At 49.5% G+C, this 23,189-nt stretch overlaps 1 protein-coding gene across 1 annotated transcript in view; it reads right to left on the bottom strand.

Moving 5' to 3' along the window:
* NECAB2 (N-terminal EF-hand calcium binding protein 2) overlaps positions 1–23,189 on the bottom strand; it is a 93,757-nt gene that overhangs the window by 9,352 nt on the left and 61,216 nt on the right. The window contains exons 4-5 of the mRNA XM_064160465.1: positions 19,093–19,118; positions 14,300–14,397 (exon numbers count right to left, since the gene is read on the bottom strand). Coding sequence (XP_064016535.1) covers positions 14,300–14,397; positions 19,093–19,118 — 124 coding nt within the window. The remainder of the gene's footprint in view (positions 1–14,299; positions 14,398–19,092; positions 19,119–23,189) is intronic.

The following is a 23,189-nucleotide window of genomic DNA, read 5'->3' as shown; positions in this document are numbered from 1 at the left end:
GGAGCCCCATTCCAGGTCAAACCCAGCCCTTCACCCAGGCAGTTATGTTACCATGCAATGTTCTCCCTGCTCTGGCTGAGGAAGGTGTATTAAACCCATAAATCTCCTTGGCAAAGTCATGTCTTTGCATTTGGGATTTGGAACAAGTTCCCTGGCAGTTCCTTCCCTCCGTGGCAGCTCCCCCGGCGCAGAGCCCTGCCTGCAGCCAGCAGCCTGCCTGCAACGAAGGCATCGATGTATTAATCAGGAGCTCAGACAGGCTCTGCTCTAATTACAGCCAGGTTTTGATTAAGTCTCACAGCCAGCCCAGCCCTGATTGCCAGCGCTGAGGATCTGATTGCTGCCTGGGTGGAAGGTGGGAGTGGGGGGAGCTGTTCCGTGGGCCCTTGTGGTCTCCTCTGGGATCTGTCACCAACGAAGAGGCAGCTACAGGGGTTCCTTGAAGGGGCTGACTGCATTATTTTTGCATTAAGGGTGCAGGTTTTCAGGGATGTGTTTTGTCCTGCTGAGTGTGGGAGCTGGATGGGGTCACAGGGCTGGCCAAAGCTGAGGGCTGCACCTGAGTCCCCGTGCCCTAAGACCCCACACTGCCACTCTAAGCACTCCTGCACACAGCAGTTCCTCATCAATGTCTCTTTCCAGTGGGATCTGCAGCACCCCTGCACTTTCCTCTTCTCTGACAATCAGCCAAAACACATTCCACATCCCCCACAGATGCTCCAAGTCCATCACCTGATTTTCCACCCACTCCATGCTGTTTATCCCACGCTCCTTCTCTCTTCCAGAGGCGCAAAGACAGCACTCCTGCTTTCCCACTCCAATCCACACCTCAAAGCAATGGCATAATATGCTGTTATTTACCTGCACTTCTCTGCTGCCTTCCAAGGCTCTGTAGCTAAATGTTGGGATTTTATTACCCAGCTACACCTACAATCCTTGCCCTATATCTCTATCTACACCTAGAATCCTTGCTCTACACCTCTATCTACACCTAGAATCCTTGCTCTACACCTCTACACCTAGAATCCTTGCCCTACACCTCTATCTACACCTGGAATCCTTGCTCTACATCTCTATCTACACCTAGAATCCTTGCTCTACACCTCTACACCTAGAATCCTTGCCCTACACCTCTATCTACACCTGGAATCCTTGCTCTACATCTCTATCTACACCTAGAATCCTTGCTCTACACCTCTACACCTAGAATCCTTGCCCTACACCTCTATCTACACCTAGAATCCTTGCTCAGCTTTAGGAATAGCATCACACAGGTGATTCTCACACTCATTCAAACCAGCTTGACTCCTTACCTGCAGGTTTGTTGGATGGATGGATGGATGGATGGATGAATGTTGGGTATGAAGCTGCACCGGCCCATACAGAGGAATATTGAGATGCCCATGAAAGCCTGATGATTTTGCCAGGCCAACGAGTCCAGTATATCTGACATTTAAACAACAGTGGGTTTTTAACCCCTGCTTAGCCAGCTCTGGCCATTTGCCAGCCCAGTTGCAACATTTGCTCTCTGGAGCTGGGTCTGAAACGTGTTCTCAGAGGCTTTTCAGCAATCCCTCAGGATCTCCTCCAGCAAATGTTTTATTTAGTGGTACAAACCCAAGTCATTAAGAAGATGGGCTCCAAAGAAATCCTTCCCATCATCTTATTAAAACATTTGTCAGTCTGTCCTAGGGAGATTTAATGAGGTTTGGTCTTATTAATTCCACCCTGAAGAGTAATTTCCTCCTTGCTTTGCTTGAGAATTTAAAATATTTATGGAGATATGCTGCTCAGTGAAGCTGCTCTGTGCCAGGAGCTCGTGGAGGGGCACATCTCCGAGCCTCTTTTGTCTCCAGCTAGCCCATTAGTCCAAGGCTAGAAGGACTTTGGCATCACAGGCATTCTCCTGCTGCAGGATGTTTTGCTGGCAAGCCTTTGTTGAGGAAGGTGAGCACCATAGAGGCAGAAGAGGGTGAAAAATGTCATCCTTAGCATCTTGACCTTGACATCTGCTGCTGCAAATGGGTGGCTGTGTGCATATGCAGCGAGGAAGAAACATAAAAGCTCCATTGGATGGCCTTGAGATTTCTGCAAGGCACAGCTCTCAGGAGAGCTTCAGAAAGCTCTCAACATTCAACAAACATTCAACATCATTTAACAATCTGGGGCATGAGGCAGAGACATTGGAAAATAAGAGAAGGGAGAAAAGGACAACAAGCTTAGCCACAGGTAATTGGGGAAATATTATCCAGTGCTGTGTCCTCTGGCCAGTCAGCTGAGGTCCAAGTCCCAAGCCCCACTCCTTTCTCCACATCACAGACATTCTGTGTGCCTGCAATGTCCTTTCCCAAGCACAGTGGGTGCACACATCAAGGCACAGGCTGTCCCAAGCTCTGCCTCAGCTCTTCTGGCATCCCATCTCTGTATGCTCCTGCTCCAGATCTGCCCAAATGGTGGCACAGATTATTGAAAAAAATATCCTTGGGATGTGCAAACCACAGCTGGGCTTTTGGTGCTGGTGAGTGCTTGGATGTGTCCATACCTGTGCTGAGCATCCCTCAGTGGGCAAGGCAAACTGGCACCTACCCCTGGGCTACGGCGGCCGCGTTCCTGTGGGTATCGAATGACTGGAAAAGGAGCTTCTCAGTGCTGCTAAGCATCTTACAGCTTCTTTGCTGACATTTTTAAAGGTCACTATTTAGCTTTTTAAGTCTACAGGATGTAAAATATAAATGATTCTGTGCCACCCACAGGCTCAAAGACCCCTGCTCCATGACAACCCTACACCTTGCCTTTGCCTTGCGGCATAGCAGCCTGACCAGCCAGGTCTCCCAGCACTGGATTGCAGTGAGGCTGGCCAAATTGGCTGACATTTACCAAGCCTGGAGACACTGAGAGCTTCTCCAATATTTATTAACTCCAACCCCGGGTGAAACATGCCCACATAGCAACAGTACCAAACTGAGGAGGCTTTTCAAACAGACAAAGACAATTCTGTGTCACCCACATCTTTCCTCTGGTTAAGAAGATCCCAATAATAAACTCGTTGCCATGCCATGAAACATCCCTGTCAAACCTCATCCTGGGGTGACAGAGAGGATATGGAGAGGGAATTTTTATAAGGACAATGGTTTCAAACTAAAGCAGGGTAAGTTTAGGTTAAACATTAGGAAGAAGCTCTTTCCTATGAGGGTAGTGAGGCACTGGAACAAGTTGCCTATAGAGGGTGTGGACACCTCATCCCAGGGTGTGTTTAAGACCAGGATGGATGAGGCTTTGAGCAACTTGGTCTAGCAGAAGTTATCCCTGCCCATGACAGGGCAGTTGGAACTAGATGATCTTTAAGGTTCCTTCCAACTCAAGCCATGCTGTGATATCTTCTACCTACTCACTGCTTTATAAACCAGGCATGTGTTGCACTGTAACATCCGAGCGGCTGATTCAAACCCGTTGCTCATAACTGCCTGTTTTCTTCCAATGGATATTTTCTTATAATTAGAATAACACTCAGACCTGCCTACCCTTCCTTTCCCTCCCCTCCACTCTTAACTTGCTTCAGAAGCAGAGACCCAAAACTGTTTGCCTGGCACATAATCAGTAGAAGAAACCTGAAGAGAACAGAGTTGATAAATGAAAGCATTAACATATGAAAGACCCTCAGCCTTCCCTAAAGGACTCCAAAAAGCAAATGAGACACCTGTTCAGACCAAAAAAAAAAAGTATCAGATGGCATCACGTGGGTTTTAGAAGTCTTTTGCTGTAAAACCTTCCTTTTATCTCAGAACTGGACCCCCCTCAATGTTTGCATTGTCTGGTTCTGGAGGTCCCCTGCCATGGACCCTCCCTGAGCAATTTGTCCTACGATTTCTCTCTTCTCATTTGCAGAACCTCTCCTTGCTGCAATAGAATCTCATTTTTCATGGCAACCCTGTGGGCATGAAGGGTCCATACTACCCTGAGGTCACCTATGGATCAGGAGGCATATGGCACTTTCGCCTCCTGTCCACTTCCTTAGCAGGCAAAGAACAGACTTGGACCCCAAGTATGATCTCTTGCTTTTGAACACTCTGGCTGTAACTAGCCTTTTCTTCAACAAAGTTCCTCATTAGCTGTGCTTAGAATCCATGAGATAGTAAATGAATACATGTTTTACTTCCCAAGGAAACTACAGATTATGTTTGCCAAACAGGACCTACTTAAAAGGCCCTACAGACGCAATGATGTGGGATGGTCAAAGGGCTGAAGGCTCAGCCTGGCTGTGTGTTGGCTTGGTCCCTGCCTTTCTTTCTGGGGGCTCTTCAAAGCTACTCTCAGGCTGTTTGGCAAGATCACAGCACTGATGTCTGGTGGAACTTACTCCCTTCACCATATAATATATCTAATCCCAGTAGCATCACCCTTACAGCAGGGGAAAGGAGGACAAAAAACTGTGTCCTCCTCCAAGAGGTCCAGAAGAGCTGGAGACAGGGCAGAAGAATAAGCAGGAGCTCAAGCAGGATCTCCAGGGATGCTCTTCTGAGAGCAAGAGGAGGAACACGAATTTTGCAGCAACAGACAAGCAGAAGAGCAGTGAATAAACATCTTTGTCTAAAAATAAGCTCCAAGTGAGACCTTCTTAAGATTCACCTCCCTGCCAGCCCCGCTGTGCTCCCCAGCAGTCTGGCAGCCTGGCTGGAGCTGGAGGAAATTGCTCCGGATGGCAATATCGGCTCCGTGGTCCAGAGGCTGGACATGAAAGCCAGGGGAAATTCTCTTCTAGCAGAGCTGGAGCAGCACTCTTTCATTTGCAGCTCAGGGTTCCCTTAAGTTAATGTCAGCGAGGAGCTGCAGAAATGCTTTCAACAGAAAGTGATACTGGCATTGTTGAGGAATGTATCACTCAAAATACACGGGAAGATGAGTCAGCCCCTGCCGATTCACCGCCCCAGCGCCACTCCTTCCCGGCTTCAGCCAAAGCCATTCACCAGCCGCGCATCCTCAGCCGCATTACATGAGCTGGAGCTTCCGCACAGAACAGGCTCTCAGCTTGGAAGAGACCTTTTGGATCACCAAGTCCAACCGTTAAGCCAGCGCTGCCAGGTCACCGCTAAGATGTGGCCATCAGCACCACACCTACACAGCTTTGCAATCCCTCCAGGGACAGCGACTCTACCACTGCCCTGTGCAGACTGCTCCAGGGCTTGGCAGCATTTGTAGGGAAGAAATTGTCCCTCATGTTCAAGCTAAACCACCCCTGCACTGACAGAGACTGACACCCACCTCACTCCAACCTCCTTTAAGGGAGTTGTGAAGAGTGAGAAGATCTTCCCTTATCCTCCTTTTCTCCAGACTAAACAATCTCAGTTCCCTCAGCCACTCTTCACCAGCCCTGTTCTCCAGACCCTACACCAGCTTCATTGCCCTCCTCTGGCCATACTCCAGCACTTCAACATCCTTCTTATAGTCAGGGGTCAAAAAATCCCCAAACCAAGAGGGAAAAAAGGCAAAAAAGCTCCTAATAAGCCCTAAACCAACTCCCACCCTGTTGGGGTAGATCTCTGTGCTGCAAAGGTGAGGATGCACGGTGCTCTGAGCCCCCCAGCAAAGGCAGAGTGGCCATTTGAGCACACCCTGTGACCCCAAACAATTCTGAGGGGGAAGATGATGTGGCCTTTCAGTATCATAAAAGGGCCCTACAAGAAAGCTGGGAAGGGACTCTTTAGCATGTCAGGTAGTGACAGAACTGAAGGGAATGGAACAAAGCTGGAAATGGATAGATTCAGGCTGGATGTTAGGTGGAAGTTCTTCACCATGAAATTGGTGAGACCCTGGAATGGGTTGCCCAGGGAGGTGGTGGAAGCCTCATCCCTGGAGGTGTTTAAGGCCAGGCTGGATGAGGCTCTAGACAGCCTGATCTAGTGTGAGGTGACCCTCCCCATGGCAGGGGGGTTGGAACTAGATGATCCTTTGTGGTCCCTTGCAAGCCTAACTGATTCTGTGATTCTATGATGAGAAGGTGTGCAGTTTCTCCCAGGGTTTAGCCAAGTGCAAAGTACCATCAGAGAAGCTGCTCCTGTGTTAGGCAGCAAGGAAGTTCAAGCCATGCTTCTGCAAAGAGAGCCTGGTATGTGGGAGGGTACAAAGTCAGCCAGGAGGAAAGGTGTAGCAACAGATGTGCTGTGCAGCAGTGGTTCTCCAGGGGCTTCAAATCCACACCAGGAGACCTCAGCTGATGTTTGTGTAACCACCTCAGCTTGGTGTGAGCCAAGCTAGGACCAGATCATGATGTCTATGGGGAGCTGTGAGCATTTTTTGGGTGGGCACTACACAGAGATGTTACCACCATGTTGCTGTTACACCCTGGCACGGGCCAGCCTCCAACCACAGCCTCAGAAGACCTTGGTATCACCAGAGCAGGAGAAAAACCTGCTCAAGTCAAATGAAAGGATGAGAGAAAGGATTAGCTGGAGGGTGGGAGGAAAAGATTATGTTGAAGGATTATTTCTGACTGTTTTATCTCAAGGTGTCATCATTCACACAAAGAGGGGGGAAAAAAGAGCAATCTCATATTTGGCAAGCTTAATTTTGGCAGGTAAGAATGCAAATGCCAGCTCTTCATATTGCTGTTCTGGACTCTGCTATAAACCCATCCATCATTTTTAGCATCCAAGACTAGCAGCAGATGGTGCTTGCTCCAGGGCTGTAACTGAGCTGCTCCAACAAGTACTCCTTTGATGCCTGTGGCCGGCAGCTGAAAGCTGGGTGAGACCCACAGCCGTGCCAAAGTGTGCAGCAAAGAGAGGAGAAGAGGAGCTCCAGCTGAGCCTCAGGAGCCTGGTGACTGTCAACTGTGTGTCAGAAGGCAGAGACAAGAAGGGTGGATGGAAGCAGGAACAATCCAACTCACAGACAGGGTATGCAAAGCTGTTCACCTCTGAGCTGCTGAGCGCTGCTGGAGCAGGAGCAGCTGTCAGAGAAGGTCACTATGCCCAGTGTGTCCTTTGTGATTTACATACAGGATGGTATATGGAAATCACAAAGGGGTTTAAAGGGGATTCTGCTCTTCTCCTTGGCTCTGGTTAGACCTCAGCTAGAGTACTGTGTCCGATTCTGGAGCCCTCAACACAGGAAGAGCATGGACCTGATGGGGAGGATTCAGAGGAGGACCACAAAGATGATCGGGGCCTGGAGCACCTCTGCTATGAAGACAAGTTGAGAGGTTGAGGTTGTGCAGAAAAGGAGGCTCTGAGAAGAATCATAGAATCAAGCAGGTTGGAAGAGACCTCCAAGATCATCCAGGCCAACCTAGCACCCAGTCCTGGCCAAGCAACCAGACCATGGCACTAAGTGCCAACCTAGCACCCAGCCCTGGCCAAGCAACCAGACTATGGCACTAAGTGCCCCAGCCAGCCTTGGTTTCAACACCTCCAGGCACAGAGACTCCACCACCTCCCTGGGCAGCCCATTCCAATGCCAATCACTCTCTCTGACAACAACTTCCTCCTAACAGCCAGCCTAGAGCTCACCCAGCACAATGCGAGACTGTGTCCCCTTCTTCTATTGCTGCCTGCCTGGCAGCAGAGCCCAACCCCACCTGGCTACAGCCTCCCTTCAATCAGCTCTGCCCTGAGCCTCCTCTGCTGCAGCCTGCACCCCCCCAGCTCCCTCAGCCTCTCTCAGGGCTGTGCTCCAGGCCCCTCACAGCTTTGTCGCCCTCCTGTGGACACCTTCCAGTACTGCAACTTCTCTCTGCAATTGAGGAGCCCAGAACTGCACACAGCACTCAAGGACACAATACTCAAGGTTCTTATAGCTGCATTTCAATATCTGAACGGGACTTACAGGAAAGCTGGGAAGGAACTGTTTAGTAGGGCTTGTAGTGATAAGATAAGGGGGAATGGTTCGAAACTGGAGCAGCATGGATTTAGGTTGGATATTAGAAGGAAGTTCTTTACAGTGAGGATGCTGAAATCCTGGAACAGATTGCCCAGAGATGCGACAGAGGCTCCATTCCTAAAGACATTCAAGGTCAAACTTGATGGGGCCCTGAGAAACCTGATGTAGCTGGAGACAATCCTGCTCACTGCAGAGGGTTTGGACAAGGTGACCTTTGAGAGTCACTTCCAACCCAATGCATTCTCTGATGTTCTATCATCTAAACACTGATTCTTGAGGGAAAATGTGTTTGCAGCTGGTTTGGGTACCTAGTGCCTGTCTGTAAGACACAGGTGTGGCACTGGGGCTTTGACATGAGAAGGCTCTCACAGGGGTGTGTGATATGACACTTCAGGTCCAATAATTCAATAAAAAGGATTTTGGCAAGTGACCGACTGGCAGAAGAGCAGACAGCAAGCAAGCAGAGTGTGACACACCATCTTTCACATCTGTTTTTGCTCTCCCCCAGGAATGAAAATGATACTGAACATCGAGCAGCGGCCCAGGGCCAGCTGCAGGTCCTCAGACCTTGCCCTTAAATCTCTTCTGCTGCATCTTGGTCCTCTGAAGCTCATCCACAAACCCCTCCCAGTTTTCAGCATGCCTCCTCCCCTGCTCTGTTTTCCTCATTCCTAGCACTCACCAAAGCAGAGAGCACAGCTTGTCCTTGTACCCTGTCCATGAACACCAAACAGATCAGCTGCATCTCATTCCAGTATGTGTACGGAAGGTTGTTTTGATTTCAGCTCCAGTTTGGGGGAGTTTTACCTTCCAAGACCTCCCCTTCCAGCTGAGACAGGGCACGTGTCAACGACAGCCACCAACATTTCTTAAACCCATCTGGTGACCATCAGGAGCCTCTCCAGGAGAAATGATTTGACCTTAGCTCTGAGCTGCAATGTCCTTGAGAGAGTTCCTCACTCAGCATTTTTTTATCTCTGTTGCTTTTGATGTTTATCTCACCACTAAAGGTCAGCTGTGTTCCTATTTCCAGGCTCAGCACTGCAGAACACTTATCACAGAATCTCAGAATCAGCCAGGTTGGAAGAGACCTCCAAGATCATCGAGTCTAACCTAGCACTCAGCCCTAGCCAATCAACGAGACCATATCACCAAGTGCCTCATCCAGGCTTCTCTTGAACACCTCCAGGGACAGCAACTCCACCACCTCCCTGGGCAGCCCATTCCAATGCCAATCACTCTCTCTGACAACAACTTCCTCCTAACAGCCAGCCTAGACCTCTCCCAGCACAATTCAAGACTCTGTCCCCTTCTTATGTTGCTGCTTGCCTGGCAGCAGAGCCCAACCCCACCTGGCTACAGCCTCCCTGCAGGCAGCTGCAGGCAGCAATGAGCTCTGCCCTGAGCCTCCTCTGCTGCAGGCTGCACCCCCCCAGCTCCTCCAGCCTCTCCTCTCAGGGCTGTGCTCCAGGCCCCTCACAGCTTTGTCGCCCTCCTGTGGACACCTTCCAGTACTGCAACTTCTCTCTGCAATTGAGGAGCCCAGAACTGCACGCAGCATTCAAGCTGTGGCCTGAGCAGTGCTGAGTACAGGGGCAGAAGAACCTCCCTTTTCCTACTGGCCACACTTATTTGCAAAACCAGGGAGCAGGAGCAACCCCAAGCCAGTGGGAATGGGGTAAATCAAGCCTCTTGGCTTCCACAAAGCACAAAACAGTTTGTTTGGTTGTTTTTTAAACCAAGCTAAAGCACATTTCCTGGGCTGTCTGAATGAGGGGATTCTTTGGTGCTAACCACCACCCCTGCACTGGCCCTGTGGCCCTCAGGGACTGTCCTTTGCTCCCCCGTCCCCATCACTCCTTGAGGCTGGCATGGATGGTGGTTACATCACCTAGGCACTGTTCCACAGTGGGAAACCTATAGAAGTTGAGGTCAGTAACCCACCTGGCTGTGCTCTCCCAGCTTTTAGCATGCCCCACCCTTGGACATCACACACACAAACCACATCCTTCCCAGTCACGTTGGGTTTGGTATTTGCAGACTGCACTGTGAGACACTAAACAAGTATTCTGTAAAAAACATCTCCCATCCACAGTTTGGGGGTTGTTGTTGTTGTTGTTGGGGTTTTTTTTAGCTCCTGCAAGTTCATTTCCTCTCTCTCCAGCACAACTTATCCTCCTCCAGCATCACTGGCAGGCGTTGCAACGTGCTATGGACATCTCTGTATTGGAAAAGAATTCCGATGACAGATTTTGTTTTGCTGTGTGAGACCTTCCACTGTTGAATCTAATTACTGCTGGTGCTTTATGGGCTCCTCCAGCACGAGATAATTGCTGCTCTCCCTCTTTTTTTATGAGCAAGAAACAATCAGTTGTCTTTTGAGGTGAGAAATACAAACAGCAATTAAATACCACAGGCATGCCAGCCCTTCTCATCAGCAGGCACCTCTGGTCACAAAGCCAGCTCAGAGGAAGGTTAGACTTGAGTTATTGTTTGCACTGGTTGTGGAAGGAGAGAGAGGGAATCAAGAACACTCTCAAATGCTCAATAGTTTCCTCCATCTGATGAAAGTCTAGTTTTAATGCAGGGGAGCAGGAGCAGCTCACAAGCAAAGCAGTTTGCTCACAAGTCGGTACTCAGCATCAGCACCAAGCCCTTTGCAGAACCCAGCCTCAGGGGAAAGCTTCAGAGACAACAACAGGCTCAAGCACAGGGAGGGGGACAAAAAGCCACACTTAATGACTCCTACCAAAACCTGCAGCTTTGGCACTCGTTGTCCTGAGCACAGGTTTCCAAAAATGCACTGATATGTTGATGTCTCCTGACCACCACGACAGCAGCTCAGGACCCTTGCTTGCAGCCTCACACTGTGTGATGGAGCAGGAGAACTGGGAGGGGTGGATCCGAGAGACAAGTGGGAGCTCACACTGCCTTTGGCAGCCCTGAGACTGAAGCCTTGTCCTGCAGATGTGGTCCCAGTGGAAATAAAACACCCCTGTGACATCCCCCAGGCTGGATTTGATATGGGAAGATGCATCATTAGTGCCATGGTCTAGCTGATTGGACAGGGCTGGGTGATAGATTGGACTGGATGATCTTGGACGTCTCTTCCAACCTGGTTGATTCTATGATCACCTGGAAACTGGTAGGAAGACCTCAGCCAGCTGTTTGGGTTGTGAGAAGCTGCCTTCTGACACTCTGTTTTAGTAGTCTTGACACTGAAACTAGAAAGTCTAGTAAAGAAATCCTTTTTTATTCTTTCTTTATTATTATTTTACTACTTTCTTTCTTTCTTTCTGGGAAGAAATATAGTGAAAAAAAGCCTCATGTCTCAAAAAAGACCACTGATGGTGCACTGGGGAAAAGCTTCTGAGGCTGCCTGTAAGTCTATCTTACCTAAACACTGGAGATGACTTTCTCCACCACCTACAATAGCTTATTTTTGGGATTGGGTTTTTTTTTCTTTCTCTCTCTCTCTCTTTTCTGTTCTTTACTTGAACAAAGCACCTGTGTTTGAATAATTCATTGATGAGGTTTGTACCATTTTGTTCACAAAATCACAGCAGGGAGCAATGTTCTTCATGAAATGCTTCTCTGCCGACTCCTCTCTGGGAAGGAGTCTTGCTCTGTTTGCTCACAGGCCTGAAGTCTGGCAGGCAAGGAAGAGCAACACACCCTCACAGGCTGACACAACGGAGGGGATGAGGGGGTGCTGGGGTTGCAGTCCCTTACCTGGCCCTAGCCACCTAGAAAGGTCTGCATTTGAGATGAAGAGTGCTTGGATCTTTCAGTGTCGCATTAAGAAGACACCTCCAGCACTCTGGGTCTCCACAAGATCAGGATGGAGGTGACCAGCTCAAGTTTAGGTAAATAATCTTTACCCTTCACAATCAAGGCAGATGAATCATAGAATCAGTCAGGGTTGGAAGGGACCACAAGGAGCAGCCAATTCTAATCCCCCTGCCATGGGTAGGGACACCCTACCCTAGAGCAGGCTGCACACAGCCTCAGCCAGCCTGGCCTCAAACACCTCCAGAGATGGGCAACCCATTCCAGGCTCTCACCACTCTCATGCTAAACAACTTCCTCCTCATCTCCAGCCTGAACCTGCCCATCTCCATCTTTGCTCCGTTCCCCCCAGTCCTGTCACTCCCTGATATCCTGAAAAGTCCCTCCCTAGCTTTTTGGTAGCTCCCCTTCAGATACTGAAAGGCCACCTGGGAGCCTCCTCTTCTGCAGACTGCACAACCCCAACTTTCAGTCTGTGCTCACAGCAGAGCTGCTGCAGCCCTCTGAGCATCCTCCTGGCCCTGCTCTGGACACTCTCCAGCATCTCCACAGCCCTCCTGTAATGGCGGCTCCAGAACTGGATGCAGTACTCCAGGTGGGGTCTCACCAGAGCAGAGCAGAGGGAGAGAATCACCTCCCTCGACCTGCTGGCCACACTTCTGAGGCAGCCCAGGCTCTGGTTGGCCAAAGAGGGAGGAAGATGCTTTTCTTATGATCCCAGTCTTATGGATTGGCATTATGAATAACCATCCTGCTTCTGCTGCAGATCTCTATGCCAGGTGATGCTCACATGCTGAAATGTCTCACTTATAACCAGGGAATAAGCCACTTTCCTCTTGCAAAATGCTGGGAGGAATTAGTCATATGTGTATTATCCTCCCATTCAAAAGGCAGCAGTGGAAGGCATCACAAAGAGCAAGCTGGAGTGAATTTCTGAGCTATCTATTAGCATGTATTTAAAACCCATAGTGGGCAAACCTGACTGCCAGGAAAATAAAAACTGCTAATAGTGAATACAAATGAGGGCTGCACAGACTCAGAAACTTAGTTAGACAAAAATAAACTATTAGTGTTGTCCTGAGTTTTTTTTCTTTCCACCCTCTCATAACACTGATTTAAAAATTCACAGAGACTTCAGACAGTGCTTGGCCACAGACTTCTTCCTTTAGTTTATTAAGGCCAGACATTGACATGTGAAGTGTGTGGCTTCATGCTCCTTGCTGCCCTTCTCAAAAACATTCAGAAAGGGTGGGCTTAGATCAAGCAGGCTTCTTGTTTTCCAGTCAGGGGAAAAGGAATTTGCTGTTTTCCATTCTAACTACTGACTTATGGAAAACGAGACCTCACAACGTGCAAAGTGTTGGGCTGGGCTGGCTGTTAGGAGGAAGCTGTTGGCAGAGAGAGTGATTGGCATTGGAATGGGCTGCCCAGGGAGGTGGTGGAGTCTCTGTGCCTGGAGATGTTGAAGCAAAGCCTGGCTGGGGCACTTAGTGCCATGGTCTGGTTGATTGGCTAGGGCTGGGTGCTAGGTTGGACTGGATGAGCTTGGAAGTCTCTTCCAACCTGGTTGATTCTATGATTCTGTGAAAGTGTTACTAGGTAAAGCTTGTTTAATCAGCACTGGGTGACAAGGGGAGGTCATCCTCTAAAGCCCTTGCACACCTTGACGCTTGTTGTCATTACCATAGAACCATCATAGAATCAACCAGGTTGGAAGAGACCTCCAAGATCATCCAGTTCAACCTAGCACCCAGCCCTGTCAAATCAACCAGACCATGGCACTAAGTGCCTCATCCAGTCTTTGACTAGTCCTTCAAATACATAGCCCTCTGGCTTCTAACACAGCAGCTGTACACAGGAGCAACCATACTTTGGAAGCCAGGGTGCCCTCCTACATGGAAGCTGCATTTGGTGGCAGGTCTATAACATGAAACATTCAAAAGTACTCCCAGACAAGAACTCATGCATTCAAAACCCCATCTGAGAGACTCACAGGCCACCTTGTCTGAAGACAGCAACTCATGGCAGAGCCAAGACAACCTGTCAGACTCAGAATAGATGCTGAGAAGGTATTTACAAGGTCTTGAATGACAGGATGAGGATTAATGGGTTTAAATTGGAAGAGGGGAGATTTAAACTAGATGTTAGGAAGAAGTTTTTCACAGTGAGGGTGGTGAAACATGGCACAGGTTGCCCAGGGAGGTTGTGGATGCTCTCTCCCTGGAGGTGTTCAAGGCCAGGTTGGATGAGGCCTTGAGCAACTTGTTCTAGTGGGATGTGTCCCTGCCTATGGTGAGGGGTTGGAACTAGATGATCTTTGAGGTCCCTTCCAACCTAAATAATTCTCTGATGCTTTGCCACAAAGCCTCCACGCCACCACCTACTGCCCATTACATCGGCACAATGGTTCACTACCTGGCCAAGGCTTTCCACATTCAACTGCCTCTAATACAAAAAGAATTCTCTGTCACCATCTTGCTGCTGTCATCCACTTCCCACACAAATGCAAAAGCACAAGGAGACAACACTGCTGAGCAGGGTGAAGACCTTCAGAGGTAGACACTAAGTAAAGGTGAGTCTTACACTGTTTGCTCCAAGCCCAGAGAGAGCACAAGGTGCAGCAAGGAGAACTTACCCGTTTGGTGTAGTCCATTGCCTTCAGGATGGAGAGGTTCAGGGTCTCCAGTGAGGCCAAGACATCTTCATAGTCTCCCATGTGGTCAGCAAAATAGTCTGGAAAAATCAAGATGGACATGATGGGAACCATTGTTGTAACTCAGACTTCAAGGCTATGTGACAAAGCAAAGTCTGTTTACTGGTGGAAAGTGAAACCTGAGCAGGTGGTTTCAGGTCTATTTTTATAGTCCATATCCTGAACCAAAGTCACATCTTGTCCTGCAGGGATGGGAAATGGTGCAGCTCCTCTCAAGTCTGGGACCACTGTGAAATAGAGCTGTAAGGCACAGTGGTTCCCACTGAAAATAACTTAGCAGGTGCTTTATTTTCATGCCCACTTCTGCATTTGACCATAGTTTGGCTCTCTCCCTCCTATTGCCAACATCTATCCACTTCTAGTTTTGCTCCACTCCCCCCAGTCCCTCCCCACCTGACATCCTAAGAAGTCCCTCCCAGGCTTTCCTGTAGACCACTTCAGACACTGGATGGACACAAGAAGATCTCCTGAGAGCCTTGAGCTTTCTCTTCCCCAGACTGAACAGCCCCACTCTCTCAGTCTGCCCCCATAGAGGACCTGCAGCCCTCTGATCATCCTCATAGCCCTTCTCTGGATGCCTTCCAGCACCACCAGATCTTTCCTGTCACAGGACTCCAGAAGTGGACACAGTGCTCCAGGTTGGGTCTCACCATCGCAGTGCAGAGGGACAGAATCTCCTCCCTCTCCCTTCTGCCCACACTGCTCCTGCTGCAGCCCAGGCTCTGCTTGGTTCTCTGGGGTGCCAGGGCACACTGCTGGCTCCTGTTGAGCTTCTCATCCAGCAGCATCCCCAAGTCCCTCTCCCCAGAGTGCTCTCAAGAAGCACGGTGGTGAGGCATGCAGTGGGTCTGCAGCCTGGATGCAAACTCAGCTTTTCCTGGGTGATTGACACCCAGCTGCTCCTTGCAAGCCACCGGTGCCACTCCTGAGAGCTAAGACACAGAGCTTCACTGTCACTGATGTGACATCTCTGTGGAACGCAACAAGGCACCAATTCCAGGAAACAATCCCCCTAATTAGGTTCTCTTGGCTTAATTAGAAGAGCCTACAGCTATTTACAGCCCAGGAACACATCCAAGGGGAAGAAGATTTTGGCAGAAACCAGAATGTCAGAGCGTGATTGACAGCAGCTGTTTGCTGCTCCGCGCTAAGCCAGGCAGCTTATTCTCACCGCAGTGTGTTTGTTTGTGTCATTACTCTCCTTGGCAAAGAAAAACTGAGCAGATTTTGAAGGTAGAGGCTTTCTGGGAGTCCTGAAATAAAAAGCTGGAGAAAGGAGCTGCTGTGGGCAAAGCACAGACCTCAAGATGGACCAAGAAGCACTCGGGAGGGGAATGGCATTGACTTAACCAAAGTAATCAGTTCCCCTGTTTTAGCCTCGTTTATGCACGGCAGCATCCGAGATCAGCTCTTGCTCTCCTACTTGATTCTTGCTCATGTCTTCTGCACATTTGTAGAGAGCAGTGGGATCAGTGCTGAGGAGATGAGCATTGGCATGGGCCAGCACTGGCATGGGAGGAGGTGGGTGGCCCACAGGCACCTCTCCCCAGCAAAGCCATCGCCCATCACGCTGGTTGCCTTGGCCGGGTCGATGTGCATCTCCTCTTTTGCTGAGCACACCTCAGTCCTCTGGACACCTTGGAGCACTGCATGCAATGTCTGTGTTTCATATAAATTGAAAGGCAGGTGTACTCACCTTTTCTGGGCATATTGAGCATTCCCAGCTATGACTGGGAGCTCCTTTGGGGCTGAGGAGCTGCACAACCACATTTAATTCAGTTGAGATGCAGCCAGAAGTTTCTAAGATGCTACCTGATATAGATTAAGCCATATCAAATTTCTCACATAAGCTGCAGGGCTCAAGAAATCTCTTTTAAGATGTTCTCAGCATCTTACAACACACAACTCATTTCAAGAGAGAGACCATAGCTTCCATTTACCCAAAATGAGGTTTTCTATCTAAACTAATACTCAGAAGAGTGGAAATCTAAACTAATACTCAGAAGAGTGGAAAGTAAATAAGAAATTGCAGTTGAGAGCAGGCATTCAGCAGATAAAGGACCTAGGCAGACTCTCATGCTGCTCAATCCTTCCTCCAGGTATGTGGGTTTATCTTCCTCCTCTCCTGGCAGCTTCACCTTCAGAAGAGGCAGTGGGGTGGGATCACACTGTGGTTTTATCAGGCTGCTGGAGAATGCAGAGTGACCAAGCAACCACATTACTGCCCTGGTATATCCTGACAAAGTCGATGGTCCAACTTGGAGGGCTTTGGTTTTTGAGGCAGCTGGCAAGGAGATCTAACACAGGGAGAAAGGAGTGATGGGAACAAGCCCATTGTACCATTGGCAAACCAAAAGAGTTTGATAGAAGGATTAGGTTCTTAACTACCAAAACAACATGAGGTGGGGGAAAGCAGGCAAAAAGCTGCTGCAGGCTTAAGGTCTCAAAATCCTGTGGGGTACTGCAATGAGAAAGTCAGGGAGTGAGCAGGAGGTAACTGTAAGGTCCTGCCCTTTGGTTGGAGAAATCCCTGGTACCAGTCCAGGCTGGGGAATGAAGGGCTCGAGTTTTTCAGGCTGGAGAAGAGCAGGCTCCAGGGACAGCTTCTGGCAGCCATTCAGTACATAAAGGCAGCTCTAAGAAAGCTGGGGACAGGCTTTTGAGCGGTGCTTGTTGTGACAGGGCAAGAGGTGATGGTTTGAACAGAAAGAGAGGGAGACTCAGACTAAACAGAAGGAAGAAATGTTTGACACTGAAGGTGGTGAGACCCTGGTCCAAGCTGGCCAGAGAGAAGTGGTAGATGCTCCACCCCTGGAGCCATTGCAGATCAGATTGTCTGGGGCTCTGAGCAACCTCCTGCAGTGGCAAATGTCCCTGCTGACTGCAGGGGATTGGACTGGGTGGTTTTTAAAGGTCACTTCCAACCCAAACCATTCTGTGATTCTATAATTCTACACTGGGAGGAGGGAAACTCTAGGTAATGTTCTGGTATGGGCAGATCCATGGACTTCAGTGGTCAGACAGGTCCTAAAAGTCTTGGGAATAACAAGAGTAATGGTCTGGTGCTGGCACAGGCTCCCCCAAAAAACCTTTCTGCTGCATCACCTGCTCTGAGCCAGACCTCTGAAGGCTGTAATTAGTGGCAAAGTGATGCAAGTGCTTAAAGACTTTCCAAAGTGACATCGTGGCATGGGAGGGGAGAAGAGATGGATGAGCACTCTGCAAGGTCCTCCCATCTCCCGAAAAGCTGGGGCTCAGGAAACGTTTCCTAGTACCAGCATACACGGAAAAATACACCCAAGAGAGCAGCAGGAGCCCCGTGTGCAAGTCACCTCCCAGCGAGACCTGGCCCCCTGAGAAATCCCAGCAGGAAATGTTCCCTTTCTAGTCAAGCTGTGGGATAAATCCTTATCAGAGCTTTTCTTTCCCAGCTGCAATTTCTGCAAGCCGGGGAGGTGCGGCAGGGGTGGTGTACGTCGCAGGCAGCCTGCTGGGAAGCACCAAGCTTTGCCTGAGGAGAAATACGTTCTGGGTATTGCAGAGGGATCCTGGCTTATTGAACTTGAGAGTGGAGCTGGAGGCCACCACATCTCCTGAAATTAAGCTCCAGGTTCTGACTGCACGGGAGCCAGGCACTGCACTCAGCCCTCAGCCTCTTTGTGTTGCCTCAAACTGAAGACAAATTGCAAAGTTTTGCTGTGGAATAAGAGATGAAGCAGCAGAGAGGCTTGGCTGATACAGCTGAAGGCTGTGTGGCCATCCAGACAGACCTGGGCAGACTGGAGAGCTGGGCACAGAGGAACCAGATGAAGTTCAACAAGGACAGGTGAAGAGTCCTGCATCTGGGGAGGAAGAATAAGCTGCACCAGCACAGGCTGGGAGGTGACTGCTGGAGAGCAGCCCTGTGGCAAGGGACCTGGGGGTCCGGGTGGAGAACAAGTTAACCATGGCACAGAAATGTGCCCTTGTGGACAAGAAGGCCAAGGGGATCCTGGGGTGTATTAGCAAGACTGTGTCCAGCAGATCAAGGGAGGTTCTCCTTCCCCTCTACTCTGCCCTGGTGAGACCTCATCTTAAGTACTGCCTTCAGTTTTGGGCTCCTCAGTTTCAGAGGGACAGGGGTCTGCTGGACAGAGTCCAGTGGATGGCTATGAGGATGATGAGGGGACTGGAGGGCATGGCTGATGAGGAGAGGCTGAGGGACCTGGGACTTTTCAGTTTGGAAAAGAGAAGACTGAGAGGGGATTTGATAAATGTTTCTAAATACCTGAGGGCTGGGGGTCAGGAGGGGAGGACAGGCTCTGCTCACTGCTCCCTGGGATAGGACAAGGAGCAACAGGTCAAAGTTGAGGCAGAACCTCTTTTGCTGCAACACAAGGGGGAACTTCTTTACTGTAAGGGTCCCAGAGCCCTGGCACAGGCTGCCCAGAGGGGTTGTGGAGTCTCCTTCTCTGGAGCCTTTCAAGGCCTGCCTGGATGTGCTCCTCTGTGATCTGTGTTAGATAGGATTGTCATGCTGCGGCAGGCGGGTTGGACTGGATGATCTCCTTGGGTCCCTTCCAACCCCTAACATCCTGGGATCCTGTGTGATCCTGTGAGTAATGAGATCCCACCCCCATCTCTACAGCTGTCAGCTGTGTAGTGAGGACATGCACCCTCTGAAGCAGCCATGCCTGTAACACTTGCTTGTGCCCTGAGCAAGGCACTGCACTCACCGCACAGCTCCTTGGTGTCCACATTGCTGCAAGAGGGAGGCAAAGAGAAAGCAGAGAGGGAAAAAAGAGAGAGAAAAAAGATGTTAGCATGAAGAACAGATGAAGGATACAGTCAGGATGTCCCCAGGTTTAACACCAGATAGCCATCTGTAATGTCACCCACCCCCTTAGTGTCCCCAGCCACCAAGGAGGACAGCCTAAAGAGAAGGCAATAGTTGGTGGCACTGACACATCACTGTGCCCTCAGTGTCTGCCCAGCTGGAGTGGGATCACACATTATTTGGGCTGTTCCATGAGGGGAAATGGGCACTCCTCCACCCCCTCCGAGGGTGGACCCCACACACCTGGCACAGTGACTCCTCTGCCTTCCTCTCAAATCCCCACCATGGTACCAGTGAGGCCCCCAGCGTGACACAAGAACGTGTTTTGTAGAATCATAGAACAGCTTGGGTTGGAAGGGACCTTTGCCTTGACCAAGTTCCAACCCCCCTGCTGTGGGCAGAGACATCAACTCCCCTGCTGTGGGCAGAGACATCTTCCACTGGAGCAGGTTGCTCAACTTGGCCTTGAACACCTCCAGGGAGAGGGCATTCAGGACCTTCCTAGGCGACCTATTCCAGCATTTCACTGCTCTCACTGTCAAGAATTTCCTAATCCCAGTCTCAATCTCCTCTCTTCCAGCTCACAGCCATTGCCCTTCATCTTGTCTCTACAAGCCCTTGTAGAAAGTCCCTCCCCAGCTTTGCTGTAGCACTCTTCAGGTACTGGAAGGTCACTCTAAGGTCTCTTTGGAGCCTTCTCTTCTCCGGGCTGAACAGCCCCAACTCTCACAGCCTGTCCCTCTGTTCTCATTTGCTCAGAACAAAAATAGCTTTCTTAGATGGACCAATTCTCTCCATTCTGCCCCCACGATGCCTCCCTGGGGCCATGCACAGTTCCCACTCAGGACTCCCTCTGGGCAGAACTGCACAATTTTACTGCTTCTACTTCTCAATACACAAACATTTAGTTTATGTAACAGCATCTCACTCAGGAAATAAAGATTGCTGCTAATCTCTTTGTGCCTCAGATTCCCACACAATCATTAGAGCCAAGGAATGATCCCTTAATAGAATTATACTTTATCAGTCCATTTATGCTCTGGGAAGCTATTTCTTTAACTGAACTCACTGCTGCTCTGGCTGACCTGTCAACATAAGCAGATTATGGAAAGAAATGTTTTCAATATTGCTTTCATTAGCAGCATCCTCCTACAGCCCTGCCCTGGATCCAAAATCCTCCTGACCAGCAAGTGTGCTCCCAGCCCACAGCACCCAGGGTTTTCCCTATCGCCATGACCTGCAGTTTTCATTCATTGTGAATGAGATATCAGAGAATCCCAGGACCCCACCATGGTGTTGGTTGGAAGAATCATAGAATCATAGAATAGAACCATAGAATCAGTCAGGGTTGGAAGGGACCACAAAGATTGGATAGTTCCAAACTCCCTGCCATGGGCAGGGACACCCTACTCTAGGATCAGGTTGTTCAGCCTGAAGAAGAGAAGGGTCCAGGGAGACCTTCTAGAGCAGCACTTCAATAAGTGAACGAGATCTACAGGCAGGCTGGGGAGGGACTGTTCAGATAGGACAAGGGGCAATGGTTTGAAACTGGAGCAGGGCAGAGTTAGGTTGGACATTAGGAGGAAGCTCTTTACAAGAAGAGTAGTGAATTACTGGAACAGGTTGCCTGGGGATGTGGTGGAGAGCCCATCCCTGGGGACATTCAAAACCAAACTTGATGGGGCTCTGAGCAACGTGAACTAGTTGGAGAGGTCTCTGTTCAACGTGGGGGGTTGAGGGTCCCTTCCTGCCTCATGCATTGTGTGATTCTGTGACTGCAAACACAGAGCTGAGCAGCTGAGAAAGATCCACAGGATAAGAAAACTCAAGTAGGAGATGAACCCCAGAAGATTTGGGGAAATCAAGGTCTTGTAATAACAGGAAGAGGGGGAGTGGGTTTAAACTGGAAGAGGGGAGATTCAAACTAGATATTAGGAAGAAGTTCTTCACAGTGAGGGTGGTGAAACACTGGAACAGATTGCTCAGGGAGGTTATGGCTGCTCCCTTGGAGGTGTTCAAGGCCAGGTTGGATGAAGCCTTGAGTGACCTGTTCTAGTGGGAGGTGTCCCAGCCTATAGTGGGGGTTTGGAACTGCATGAGCTTCGAGGTCCCTTCCAACCTTCAGCCTAAACCATTCTGATACATTTCCAGCACAGCCCCATGCCTACCCAAGCTGTATGACTGCTGCAGCAGAGAGTCTGGGAAGTGCACCCATGCTCTCAGGCACATGCACACAGGTAGCTTTTACATCAGCACCATCCACAAATTGCTTAAATAACCTTTTCCAACGAGTGTTTACAAACACCTCCTGAAGTGGTTCTGGGTTTGCAGCTCAGGCACGTTACTGACAAAGCAACATCTATTCTTGTAGTCCAGGTGGGTTTGCATTGTAGCTGCTGCTGCTGCTGCCAAAGGGATGTGTGTGTGTGTGTTATTTCCTCACATCCCATTATTTGACTTCATTGTGCTTGAATGTTAACATGGCTGAGAACCTGGCTTTAATTTTAAGCCATCTTGCATTAAGAATAAGCCAAATTAGAGAAACTACTCAAGTCATAAGAACACTTAATAAAAAAATATGATCATGCTCAGCTGGAAATGTGTAAGGAGAAACCAATGGGTGAATGAACACAAGCCAAGGGATTTTTCTGGGGGTGCTTCCATCCCTCACAAGTGTGCCCACTGGGAAGATCACTGCCACATAGCCACGTCCTCATCACTGCTGAAGTGAGTTTGTGGCCTGACATGGGCACTGCCCAGCTGAACACACAGCACAAGGGACATGCAATACCCAGCTACAAACCCATTTACCAGCTGCTCTGCTAGTTTGCTGTGTTAGAGACTAACCACCCCATGGGAGACACCAGCAGGATTTTTTATGATTCTAATATTCAAGATCTGGCCTTTAAGCCTCATAGAAGCATAGAATTATTTCTGTTGGAAAGGACCTCTAAGATCATCCAGTCCAACCTTCAACCTAACACCACCATGGCCATTAAACCATGCCCCAAAGTGCCACGGCCACACATTTCTTGAACACCTCCAGGGATGGGGAGTGCAGCTCCAGGGAAGGCAGTCTGTGCCAATCCTTGACCACTCTTACAGCAAAGATATTTTTTCCTAGTATCAGAGAATCAAGCAGGTTGGAAGAGAGCTCCAAGATCATCCAGTCCAACCTAGCACCCAGCCCTAAACAATCAACCAGACCATGGCACTAAGTGCCTCAGCCAGGCTATGCTTCAACACCTCCAGGGACAGTGACTCCACCACCTCCCTGGGCAGCCCATTCCAATGCCAATCACTCTCTCTCTGAAGAACTTCCTCCTAATATCCATCCTAACCCTCCCCTGGCACAATTCCAAGCCATTTCCTCTCATCCTGTCACCTGATACTAGAGAGAAGAGCCCAACCCCACCTCACTCCAGCCTCCTTTCAGTGAGTTGTAGACAGCAATGAGGTCTCCCTCAGCCTCCTCCAGGCTAAACACCCCCAGTTCCCTCAGTTGTTTCTCACCAGATCTGTTCTCAACCCTTCACCAGCTTCATTGCCCTTCTGTGGACACACTCCAGCTACTCAACATCTTTCCTCTAGTGAGGAGTCTATAGCTGAATCCAGTATTCAAGATGCTGCCTCATCAGTGCCAAATAAAATTGGAGGTGGCATCTCCCCAGGAATACCTTTGCCATCCCTAACCTCTCATCACCCCTTCAGAGGAGAATTCTGGAGTGGTCACATATCACAAAGCCCTTTGGCATGAGGACATTTTGGGGACCATTAGTAACCAAATCTTCTTTTCAGCTGCCAAATAATCATTCCCTAAAGCCATGATGAACTAAAAAGAAAGATCACCACAGTTTGTTCTCAGTTGTGTAGAAACCCACAATACAATAAAGCCTTTCAGCTGCCAGGACTCTTGGCTGTGAATCAGCATTCCATTTGGAGCATCCTTACATTAATAGCATGACTACTTACACGACTTACTGAAGCCTTGACCCA

This window comes from Pogoniulus pusillus, chromosome 20 (assembly GCF_015220805.1).
Source record: "Pogoniulus pusillus isolate bPogPus1 chromosome 20, bPogPus1.pri, whole genome shotgun sequence".
NCBI lineage: Eukaryota > Metazoa > Chordata > Aves > Piciformes > Lybiidae > Pogoniulus > Pogoniulus pusillus.
The sequence above is the reverse complement of the archived record's forward strand: the minus strand, read 5'-3'. Positions and strand labels throughout refer to the sequence as shown.